The following is a 12895-nucleotide window of genomic DNA, read 5'->3' on the forward strand; positions in this document are numbered from 1 at the left end:
CAGCTTCCCGCCTCTGCTAAGCCCTGGGTGCTTCTCCATCCATGGTTGGATACTTTAGACCAGTGGTTCTCAACCTTCCTAATGCCGCGACCCTTTAATACAGTTCCTCATGTTGTGGTGACCCCCAACCATAAAATTATTTTCGTTGCTACTTCATAACTGTAATTTTGCTACTGTTATGAATCGTCTTGTAAATATCTGATATGCAGGATGTATTTTCATTGTTACAAGTTGAACATAATTAAAGCATAGTGATTAATCACAAAAACAATATGTAATTATATATGTGTTTTCTGATGGTCTTAGGCGACCCCTGTGAAAGGGTCGTTTGACCCCCAAAGGAGTCGCGACCCACAGGTTGAGAACCGCTGCTTTAGCATGACCTGCTCTTCTGTAAATAGTGCCGTCATTAAATAATCCCCAGTGAACACTTTAAGAGTGTATGCTGGCAGGACCCTGCCTGACATCCTTGTACTTAGTGAGGGATTTCTGTGTGCTCTTCTAAGAACTGTGGCAAATACAAAAGGAAAACTAGCAATGCTGCCGTCCTCGCCATGTTTGAAATTTCAGTTAGGCAAGCCATACCCTGACTCCCATCTAGGACATAGGGCCAGGTGTGTGCCTGACCACAGCTGTATGTCCATGGATGACAGAGCAAAACTGGTTTTGAACTCATGTTTCTTCATCCCTCCAAGCCCATTTTATCCTGAACTTCTGCAGATTCCATCTCTGAAAGTCTCTCAAATTCATCCAACTTCTCTTTAGTGTTTCTGTCCTGCTCCAGTAGAAACCAGGATTGTTTCTCATCTCAGGTTTTGCAATAATCCCCTAAGGCTCCCCCAGTCTCCAGTCTTGCGCCCTTCCAGTCCACGCTTACTGTGAAGCCAGAGGGATCCATGTGATGTCATTCCTACTATGTCAGACCCCTCCATCATGAAACGGCTTAGCTCTGACCGGGACAACCGCTCCAGACTCTAAACACTCTTTTTCTGGTACGTATAGGCTGTGCCAAAAAGACTGAACTTCATCCAGTTCTTAAGAACTATGTGTTTTTTTCTTGCCTCAGTGCCCAAACTCATACTATTCCCTCTGCCCTTCTAGCCTTCCTCCCCCAACCTTTGACCTGGCCAACTTCTATTTCACTACTCGAGTCTCAGCGTAGACATCACTTCCTCAGACACTCCCTGTCCCCTCCAAAAGCAGAACTTTGCATTAGGTAGCTTCCCTGTGGGGAGCTGACAAAGCACCCTTCACTTCCCTCGTCACCTTCCCGTGGTCCTGTTGTGTAATTGCTGGCTGGCTTGTACATGTTCCCTACAGACGGTAGGCCACGTCAGGGCAAGAACTCTCAGTGCTGCAGCCTCAGCACCTCGCAGAAAAGCCTGGATGGTCAGTGCTGTTTAAAACTTGCCCAGCCTGCATGGCTCAGTGATTGAGAATTGACCTATGAACCAGGAGGTCGCAACTGATTCCTAGATGGGGCACATGCCTGGGTTGCGGGCTCAATCCCCAGTGTGGGATTTGCAGGAGGCAGCCGGATCAAAGATGTTCTCTCCTCATTGATGTTCCTCTCTGAAATCAAGAAAAATGCATTTTTTAAAAACTGTTTAAAACTTGAAATTTAAGAAAGAGAAAGCAATCTCAACCAGGTTTAATAGACCAGCAAGGTCAAAATTCCTATTCTAGTATTATTTAGGAACAAAGGGAGTATCTGTGAACAGACATGGGCCCTGTATGTCGGACTAACTGTATGTGCAGCTCTCTGTGCCCTGACCCCATCCTCCATGAAGGAAAATAAAATTGCACGCATGTGTGAAAGGGAGGGCAGAGACCTCTCTGTGAACCCCCGTCTCTCTCCATTCTCTCCACCCAGTGGTAGGTGATACCTGCTTGAATAGAGGATAGCATTGGGGTTATTTTCAGAAGCTTCATTATCTCAGCTGGAAAATCCTGGGACAGCTTTTTGCAAACCAAATGGAGTTCAATTAATGTATCAAGAGTAAAGGATCAGGACCTAAACACTGAGAGTCAGCATTATCAAAAATCTCTCAACACCCTGATGGTTGAGTTCAACCTCTTAAAGTACTCTTAGAAGAGGGAAAACTGAGATTTTCCCGGAAATAATCCTTAGAGGCACAAGCATGAGCTAAAATGAACTAATTTTATTATGCATTAATGAAATCATGGGGCCCTTCTTCGCGAGCCCTCTCCTCTACTCTTTTCCCCAGGGCTAACCAAAGACAGTTAAATTCCTTTTTTAAAACTAGCTTACCACTGCCAGGGAAATCTTACTAATTTATCTCCCACTGATTAAAAATGTATGATAATTAGGATGAATCCTGAAGTTAGTTTATCTTTGGAGGAAATGTTTCTTAAAAATAACAAGGCTCTAAAAATGTTGTTTAGGCTCATTAAAAGGAACCTTTTGTGCACTCTGTTGTATGCAAAGATGCACATTATGCAAGGCTGCTTATTGGGAAAAACAATATTGGCTTGGTCATTCCAGTTCATCTCCTCTCCCTTAAAAGATCCCAGTAAAAAAAAACACACCAGTAAAATAGGTATAAACCCAAAAGGGAATATGATAAAGCAAGAGTTCAAACAGCAATTGAGTCAGGTAGAGCCACTAAGCCGGCAGGTGGACTTCCCCTAAGGGGTCCCAGACTCTGAGAGGGCTCCGGCTGGGCTGAGGGACTCCCCCAAGTGTACGAATTTTCATGGACCGGGCCTCTAGTTATCAAATAAATAGGAGAAACTTTTCCAGACCTCAGACATGAGCCTGTGGATTGCTTTACAGTTGGGCTGCAAAACGGATGATAAACACCCATTTGCTTTTTAAAATATATATAAATCTTTTAGATGTACTTGATTTTTAAACTATCCACCTTCATTGTTTTGATAACCTTTAAACTTTCATTTAAAATAGCTTTGAAAGGGGAGCATGTACCTATTTTCTTAGGTCTGTTATGAATGCTACAAGGCATACCTCCTTACTTTGTCTCACTGTATACACTTAATAATACTATTGTTTAGAACTTTATTTTTGGGTTTTTTTTTTCCTGACTAACTCAGCCTTGAAAATCCCCTTCCCAATGACCTTTAAACAAATTGTTGAAATGTTATTATATATTTCACTTCCTACATTTCTCAAATGCAGAATGTGAGCACTGTTGAGTCAAACACCAAGGTCATCACTCTTTTTATGCATACTTTTTATAGTAACAAGATAGTTCACTAGGGGTTGTCTAAGTCAGAAGCAAGGATAAACAGGTAGGTTAGTAGGTAGGTAGGGGTGATAGATGATTCATAGACAGACAGACAGATAGACAGATAGATACAGATGAAGAAGCATAACCAAAATGGTGCTCCTGGTGGTTGGTAGAGGCAAATTCACACTTTCAAATGCAAGTGCTAGATTGTCCAAAAGATAATACTCATGGTTCTATGCTGCTTGTTTGCTTGTCTTTAATTTTAAACATAGTGGTAAAAGGTTAACTTATTTTGTTAATCACAGCTGATAAAATAGAACAAGTGACTTTTGTTCATGATATATACATAGCCATGTGATGAGGTTCCAGTTCCAGCAAAATGGTGTTTACACAAATTCAGAAAACCTTCTGCTGTGAACACCTGGATATGCTAGATAAGATATAAGACCAAAAAAAAAAAAAAAAAAAAAAAAAAAAGAAAGAAAGAAAGAAAAAAAAAGAGATATAAGACAAGTTTACTTGCTTGTGTTTTCCTGTAATACCGAGCTTGTAGGAGGGGAAAGGAAACTCCCAGGTGTCAAAAAAAAAAAAAAAAAAGAGTGTGAGGGCAATGAAAACCAGGATGATTCAAACTGATCACAAGGCATCCTGGGGAAATGGGGTCGGGGTAGGGTCATGGTAGGTAGTGGGTTGAGTAACAGTGGGTGGGCTGAGGACTTAAAGTTTGAGACACAGATGGCAGCTAAGGCTTTGCAATCCCCTGAGTTAGGAAACTGGAACTGAGGTTCCTGGGGTGTGCCAGACATGTCAAAGGCTGCAAACCTCTGCGAAAGAATGCCTTGCACAATAATCCTTGCCTAACAGCTTGGGGAGATGATCTGAGCACTTCTCTCTGCTGGAGAGGAAAAACAAAAACTTTCCCCTCCCCTTAAACCCAGATATGAGGATATTTTATATTGAAAGCTGCATTCATGCCATGGTTATAGTGCCAGGAAGTAGAGAATATCGACATTAAGTCTAATCACCACAACTATTATATGTGGTATTTGTAAGCACATTTTATAGATAAGAAATCAGAGTGATTAGATAATTTATCTAAAGTTAAAGGCAATAAGTGACAGGATTGGGATTTGAAGCCATATTTTATAACTTCAACTCTAGAGTTTTACTTGGAGATATTAGTATGTAGTTAATTTGGGCCTCTGTTTTATTTTATTTTATTTTCTAAAATATATATTTATTATTTATTTCAGAGAGGGCGAGAGAGATAGAAACATCAATGATGAGAGAGAATCATTGATAGGCTGCATCCTGCATGCCCCCCACTGGGGATCGAACCCGCAACTCAGGCACGTGCCCTTGACCGGAATCAAACCTGGGACCTTTCAGTCCCCAGGCTGATACTCTATCCACTGAGCCAAATCAGCTAGGGCTAGGGCCTCTGTTTTAAATATTTCAACTGTGTCCACTTATTACAGCACCATTATACATTGATTTTATATTTTCCCTTTGTTTCCAAAGCATAAATGTTAATCATGATCTGTGGGCAATAGTTTCAGTTATGAGGCCACCACGGTGTGTCCAACCAAGAATTAAGACAACAGAACCAGGAAAGTACATATTTTGTGAGCCCCTTAACAGAAGAGGTGCTTCTCACAAGGGCTTGCTGTGGAGAGAGATGGATATAAATACCCCGTGGAGCTTCATTCTGGATGCACTAAAAAAGGGAATTGTCCCATAGTGATCCAAGTTTAAAGAGTATAGTTGAGAACACTACATATGGTATATGCGTGTGGTGGGAGGGGGATAATGTGCCCCCAAACATTGTGAATTGTTCACTTGTGCACCACAAATAGAGATGTGCACTGTTTTTCAAGAAAGGTTGTGTTCATAGCTCCATAATTTAACCATGAAGGCATAGAATGGCATCTATTACTAGCATCCATCGTCATGACAAAAGCTTTATTCGCCACCCACCCTGGTCCATCTGCTGTCAACCCAGTGACAGGTTTGGTTAATAGATTGCCCTGGTTTCCTTAAGTCTGCTCAGCCTGGCAGGATAGAACTTTGCTTTGATTTATTCTCTTACTCCTAAGGCTATTTAGTGGAAGATTTTTTAAAGAGAAGTTTTTGAAATGGTAGAAATACCAAAAATGGACAGATCGATAGGCCATGTGTCATTTATTAACATATCATATATTTGTGAATGCCTGACTTGTATCAAGCAATGTTCTAAGAAGCTGGAATATTAAAATGAAAACATGGGATGCTCCAGAACTCCTGGGTCTTCTGGCTTTAAGAACTGGGTAGCCAGTGGAAGATAAAACATCTCTAGTCACACAGGGTGCCATCATGGACAGATAGATCTACCCGCGAGGGAGAGTGGGACCTGTGCTGAGGCTTCACAGGTGATGAGGAGGCTGTCCGGGAGGCAAGTGAAGAACGTGTACAAATTGTTTAAGTTTGCTGCAGCATAAAGGCTAAGATGGGGAGGAGCTGGAGGCTTAGGGAAGATCCAAAACCACCACATGGGGTTTGTACGCAATGCTGGGGAGTTTCTACATTACTGAAAGGGATAAGGCATCATTTTGACCAAATGGATGAGTTTGGAGGGTTTCACATCCCTTTGGCCAGCTGGGTGTAGGGTAGCTGGTAGTGGGTGGGGAAGGAGCAAACTACTAGTAAAAACAAAGCACCCAGCAGGACTTATGTCCAAATGGCTTAGAGGACGGAGGATGTGGCCGGCACTAGGGTAGTGGCTAGAAAGACAAGCTGAATATGAAACTCAAAAGATATTTAAGAGGTAGAATTAAAAAAAATAAATCTTGTAATCATTGACGGCCACTAGCAGTGACATATTCTTGTGGATTCAGTGCCTGCTGACGTGACCTTTTTTGTGGAAAGAGCAGCAATCCTGCCTGCTGTTCTATGGCTGTTTCTATTTGCGAGATCAAACAGTAGAGATTTTAATGCTAACTATAAGTAGCTATGTGTCACCAAACAAAGGGATTAGTCCTGAGACGGTGTGGCATTTGTCATGGGTCCTTAGGTTTTAGCAGCCAGGAGACCATTTAGTCCTGGCCATGGTGCTTATAGTTCAGGTGAGCAGGTGCTCAAGTTGGAGGTAATGGGGGGGTTAGGAGACTGGACTTGGTGTCAGCTGGGTGTGGGTTTGAATCCAAGGTCTACGGTTTGCTTCAACTCTCATTTCTTATCCCTGTGTCATTAGATGTCTATTCATGCATAAGTGGTGGAACTAACATTCCATCGTGGAGCAAGAGCTGACTCCAGAGTCCACACTCTCCCTTTTCCCTTTTTTCTCCTTATATTTAATATGTGCATTCTTTTCATGATTATTACTGTTTTTAGAAATGCTGCAATTTCTAAAGTTAATTTTATTACCAGAAGTTGCTATTTCCCCTTTGACCCAAGAATTATGTCATAGAGAGTTTTACGAAATCATGAAGAAAAGCCTTCCGTGCTTTGGTTTGGTTATGTTTTCTAGTTTTATTCCACTATCATCAAAGGACATTGTTTGTGTTATTTCTACTTTATGAAATTTACTGCATGCTTTGTGGCCTAATGTATGGTTAGTTTTGTGAATGTTCCATGTGAATCTGAAAAGAAAGTGTATTCTTCATTATCAGGATACAAAGTTTGTGATGTACTAAAATCTCCAGTATTAAGTACGTTGTTTGAATCCTCACCTGAGGATATGCCCTGTATTCTTAGAGAGAAAAGAAGGGGGCCAGGGAAAGGGAGAGAGAGAGGAGAGGGGAGAGGGGAGAGGGGAGAGGGGAGAGGGGAGAGGGGAGAGGGGAGAGGGGAGAGGGGAGAGGGGAGAGGGGAGAGGGGAGAGGGGAGAGGGGAGAGGGGAGAGGGGAGAGGGGAGAGGGGAGAGGGGAGAGGGGAGAGGGGAGAGGGGAGAGGGGAGAGGGGAGAGGAGAGAGGAGAGAGGAGAGAGGAGAGAGGAGAGAGGAGAGAGGAGAGAGGAGAGAGGAGAGAGGAGAGAGGAGAGAGGAGAGAGGAGAGAGGAGAGAGGAGAGAGAAATACTGATGAGAGAGGAACACCCATAAGCTGCCTCTCATATGTACCTCAATACATGCCCTGACCAGCAAGTGACCCCACAACCCCCTGGTATACAGGACAATGCTCCAACCAATCAAGCCACCCAGCCAGGGCGGGTCTTTTCTCTTTATTTACCTTTTGTCCACTTGCCCTGTCCTTGGCCTGAGAGTGGTGTGTGAAATGACCTAATATTAGTATGTTTCTATTTCTTCTCGCATCACCTGCAGGTCCTGCCCTATGGGTCACTGCTGTGTCATTTGATGTACATTCATAACTATTGAATGCTCCTTGTGAACTCTGGCCTTTAGCATAGATCAGTCCTTTTCTGTCTTGTTTTGTCCTTTTCAATCTGCATTTGATCTGTCATATACCAAGATCCAAACTGATGCTATCTGTGGCTGTCAGTTTGCATTTGCCTTGGATGCTTTGTCCATCCCTATATTTTTGCCTTTTAAAATCACCTTGGGTTAGGTGTGTCTTGTATTCAACAGAATCCGCATTCTGACTAGTACATTACCCTCTGCCCAGTGTGTAACTGGAGTCCCGTAAACTTTTAATTCTCTCTTTTTTTTCTTCTCTTCCTCAACAGGGGTCAAGACTCACCTAAGTCCCTAATATGTATGTGTGTTTCCAGTTTCACTAGGAATAATAGACAAAATCATAATATATTTAAAGTATACACCATGGTGATTTGATATACATATACACTGGAAAAGGTTAATTTTATTATCAGAAGTTTTGGAACTGTCTGGACTAAAGTCCTCTCCTGGACCCTCTGGCTTAACGGGGTTGCCATTTCAGTCCTGCCCTGACAGTCTCATCCCCCAGCAGGCCTGGCTCTGCCTCACCACCTGGGAGGCCCCACATACACTCATTCCTGGGGGCCTTGATGAGCACCGAGAGAAAAGTTTAAAAATGCATTCCCTCAACTGGCTTGACAGAATAAAGTTTCCGATATTTGAACTAAAAAATGATGGCTCCAAAAATATTCTTTAAAATATAATTAAGTGCCTTGGAGAAAATGTTATAAGTCCACAGCTGGAAGGAACCTGAGGAATCATTTCTTTGAGCTCTCTCTCCAATGCATTAATCACTTCCACGATACCCCATATTTTCTAGTCTCTGCATTTTTCTGGTAACAATAAACTGATACTGTCATCCACTCCAGAGGCAGGAGTTTGAAGCCCAGCTAGCCCCTATATTAGCTGTATGATGTTTGGAACTTCTATAAGCACCGAATCTCAGTTTTTTAATCTACAAAATGGGGACAATGGTAGAAACTCAGAGGGCTGTTAAGAGGACCAAGTGGGGTTAAAACACTAGATAGGCCATTAAAGAAACATACCTATGGGCTGGGTACACCTGTAAGCTGCCACTTTTCAGTCTCCGATCTGAAGCAATTAGCATAATGCCCAGCACAAGACAGGCACTCAATAAATTATAAATTCATCAGATCTGAAACCTTACACACCAGACTCTTAGGAGAAAGGGCATGTTTGATAAGAGGCCAGGGAAGAGGAAACTCAGAGTAACCAGGACATGAACTGTAGGCCCAGGAAAGTGGCAGAAATTGAGGGGATACACACAAGAGAACAGATGGAGGTGGCTTATCTAAGAATGCTGCCTCCTTCCCAGTCTGCTTACGCTGACTCATCTTTTGCTGATACCTGCTGACTCTCTCCTACAACTACTGATCTCCCATCCCTGTGCAGATGTAACTGACAGAGAAGGGGTGGGGGGAGCAGGGTGGCCCTGCAGCTGGCTGGAGTCCCAAAGGCTTGCTTGCAGCTTCCTTAGAGAGCGCTTATTAGGAAGAGAACAAAAACAGCATTGAGCAGCAAGCCAAGGAGGCAACATTTGCCCTGCCCCCATTCCCTTTGGCTTTTCCCCATCAACTCTAGCACCTCGCCAAATATTCCCGAAGCGGGTGGGTTGCAGCTGTTCCACACATGTTAGAAATGAGGGCCAGTGGCTGTTCCTATTTTTAGCATTTGAGTGTGGATGCAAAGGTCACCAAGATCCCCCACTGGCTGGCTCACGTCCCCTCTCTTTTCTCTACATCTCTCTTCTTTTCCTCCAAGATGCATGCTTTCTATTCAGATGAGTTAAAGGAAGACTTTTGAGGGAAGAGAGACCCCAAGTATTTGCTGATCTTGGCTGGATGCCTTATAATTGCCATGGACTGGGTGACATAGCTGTCCTGTGGCCTGAGAAGTCACGTACAGACTTTGCAAGAAGCACCCCATGCTTGGACTGGAGCCACTCTTTTCTCCCCTGAGCATAAAACGAGGTTTAGAGTAAAAAATAGTTTCACATATCCTCCATCTGACTCTCCAAATACACAGTGGAGGGCACTGGTGCCCAGAGAGGCTGATTTGCTTCCCCCCCGCCCCAATCCTCACAGCCCAGTGAGGTGTATATCTCAATTATTCCCATTTTATAGGTAACAAAGTGGAGGTTTAGGGGTTTGAGAAACGTGCCCTAAGTCCCATAAGCTGACTGTGGCAGTCCCAGAGAAGACACTTAGGAATACACCTCCAATTCTTCATCTCTTTCCACAACCAGAACTCAGGGTGCCGATTCATGAGGATGAAAGAAAGGAGGAGGAAGGATGGACCATGAGAGGGAGGGAGGCCTGGCTTGAACACACACATTGTCTGAGCATTGCCCTTCCAGGCTGTTCTTTGGGAACCACGGAGAGCTTTCAGAACAGGAGCACAGCCCTGGCAAGGGACCGCACGAAACCTCAGCGGCCGAAAAGCTGCTGAGAGCTTTGGTCCTCTTTACCTGTTCTCTGGGTCGGCCAGGGCCATACTCCGAGTGACATAGCACATCCTGAGGGGGATGCTCTTCCGGTCTCTGTGGAAGGAGAAGGGCTGGGAGGACGATGCCAGAGGGTCCGAGGAGCCACTCCCTAACCGCGGGGATTCGGGTGGAGGCGTTTCCCATCCAATCTCGGACACAGGGGAGCCTTTCTTCACGTAGGGTGTGGCTTCTCTCATGTATTTCACTGCAAGCAAACAAAGACAAGAAGCTCTTTTAAGTACAGCAGGGTGGAATGTGTGGAAAATCTGATTGAACGTTTGAAACTTGCGTTAGACAAGCTCTTCATACTGGACCTCTTAAATTCTAAACAAGATTCAGAACTGTTCCTCACATAATAGTTACCCTGTTATTGAAATTATATACCAACGTGGTTTTTAGAACGTGAGAATTACTTTCAGCTTTTTTCAACTAGGACAGCTTCTATCTTTTCTGACTATAAGTTGCATTCTGGGAAATGGGCTGAAAAACAAATGGGCAGAGAACGGGAAAGCATAACTTGACACAGGGACTCTGGGTAGCCATATTCACCGTCCATGTCATCATTTTTCTGTTGAGAAACAACAGCCTTTGTCAAGTTAATAGTGCTAAGAACATATGTGTTAAAAAATTGCACAGAACACTTATTTTCTATTGGCAAAAATCTGTAATAGCAAAAATATTAGATGTAAGAGCTGAAAACAGGAACAACCTAAATGTTAAAAAAGGACAGATTAAATAAATTGGAAGACATCCATATTTTAAAAATGAGATAATAGAGATGTTGATATAGAAAGACTTGTAAGGCCCTAGCCAGTTTGGCTCAGTGGACAGACCATTGGCCCTTAGACTGAAGGGTCCTGGGTTCGATTCCCATCAAGGGAAGATACCTCGGTTGTAGGTTTGATCCCTAGCCCTAGTCGGGGTGCATGTGAGAGGCAACCAATCGATGTATCTCTCTCACATTGATGTTTCTCTCTCTTCTCTTTGCTTCCACTCTCTCTAAAAATCAATGGAAAAATATCCTCGGGTGAGGAATAATAACAACAACAAAAAGATCAGTAAGATCTATTATTAATTTTAAACAAGTAGAGAGCAGAACATATACTGTAATCATTTTATGTATAAAGTCATAAATATATATGCTTGTATGTCTACAACTATTTCTGGATGAAAACACAAGAAAATGTTAACTGTAGTTAGCTCTCTGGAGGGGAAATAAAAGTCAAGATGCTGGAGAAACAGGCCTTTACTAGTACTATTCCTTTATTACCCTTTGTACATTTTCATGTTTAGACATATGCATCTATTACTTTACAAAATTTAAAGAAACAAAAACAGTTTAAGAGTTAAACAGACTGAAATTCTGCTTTTGGATGTTTTCTTGGTCTTAAGAAGTTACCTGCCTATTCTGAATTTAAGCACCGTCTAAGTTGACAGGGCAACTAGATTCTTAGAACATGCAGCATAAACTTCCTTCTGTGGGTCATGGTCTGGTTCTCTGCTGTGTGGGGAGGACTTGGCTAATTATTACAAGCTAGAGGCCCAGTACACAAAATTCATGCACAGGTAAGGTCCCTAGCAGCTACCGGCCAGGGGTGCCTCCCTTCCTCTGGCTGCCTGCTGCTGCCACAGTCGCTGGCCTGGCCCCTGGTCAAACTCCCAGTTGAACTCCCGATTGAGGGGAAAATTTGAGTATTAGGCTTTTATTATATAGGATGGCAGTGTACTGGAATGGGTGCAAGATAGGGGGCATTTCCTCTAGACCTTAGATGATTCAATTCTAGAAACTAGTACCTTCACTGTGCAAGACATAGAGCCAAGCCTGGCCAGTGTGGCTCAGTGGTTGAGTATCCACCCATAAACCAAGAGGTCATGGTTTGATTCTGGGTCAGGGCACATGCCTGGGTTGTGGGCTCCATCCCCAGTAGAGGGCATACAGGAGGCAGCCGATCAATGATTCTCTCTCATCATTAATGTTTCTATCTCTCCCTCTCCCTTCCTCTCTCTGAAATCAATAAAACATAGTAAAAAATAAGTAAATAAGGACATAGAGCCAGGTTTATAAACATGGCAGAAACACAAAACATATAGATTCCATACTCAGGAATTACAAAGTCATGGGTGACTGTAGTTGTTGATGTCCCATCTGATCCTTTACCAGTGGGGCTGTGTGTTGGCTGAGACCAACTCATAGCTGTCCCCTGCTCTGGAGGACTGCTCCTGGCCCAACAGAAGCCTCCCTGCTTTGGAGACACTAGGGCTGCTGCCCAACCCCTCGGACGGAGACACTGCTTCTAGGGAGCCCCACCTATGACATCGTGATATAATCCAAGTACATAAACTATGGCACATGTTTTATACAGGAATAAAGTACCTTTGAAGAACTCATGAGAAAAATGGATCGAGGAGCACTAGTAACAGATTAGTTTCATGACAATTTATAAGCAGACCAAACGTGCCCACAGGCATGCAGTATGGATCTATATTGGGAGAACCTATCCTAGATGTTAGAAACAGATATATTAACTCAAGACAGAGGAGATGTCACTTAGCACCAACACGTATTTGAAAATACAATTTCGGGGTTGCCGAGAACTTGTTAGCACAAGATGCAGTTACAGAAGAAGAAAGGTGATTCCTGGCCACTGTATTTTAAGGAATATTATTTGTTTCTTTGTAATATATTTAAAGAGAAACACAGACATACCTAAGAGCACGTGTTGAAAATTTAGGGGGACAGATTTAAGTTGTCTAAAATGGAAATAAATAGACCTGTTTTGAAGATGCTGAATTTTCCATATCTAAAAATAGC

General features: G+C 43.0%; 1 protein-coding gene across 1 annotated transcript in view; it reads right to left on the reverse strand.

The window, feature by feature from the left end:
• SNTB1 (syntrophin beta 1) overlaps positions 1-12895 on the reverse strand; it is a gene marked incomplete at its 5' end in the record, with an annotated part of 193436 nt that overhangs the window by 85339 nt on the left and 95202 nt on the right. Inside the window, one exon of the mRNA XM_081111288.1 lies at positions 10066-10288. Within this exon, the coding sequence (XP_080967414.1) occupies positions 10066-10288 (223 nt within the window). The remainder of the gene's footprint in view (positions 1-10065; positions 10289-12895) is intronic.

The sequence above is a fragment of the Myotis nattereri genome (genome assembly GCF_964212035.1).
Source record: "Myotis nattereri genome assembly, chromosome: 17".
Classification (NCBI taxonomy): domain Eukaryota; kingdom Metazoa; phylum Chordata; class Mammalia; order Chiroptera; family Vespertilionidae; genus Myotis; species Myotis nattereri.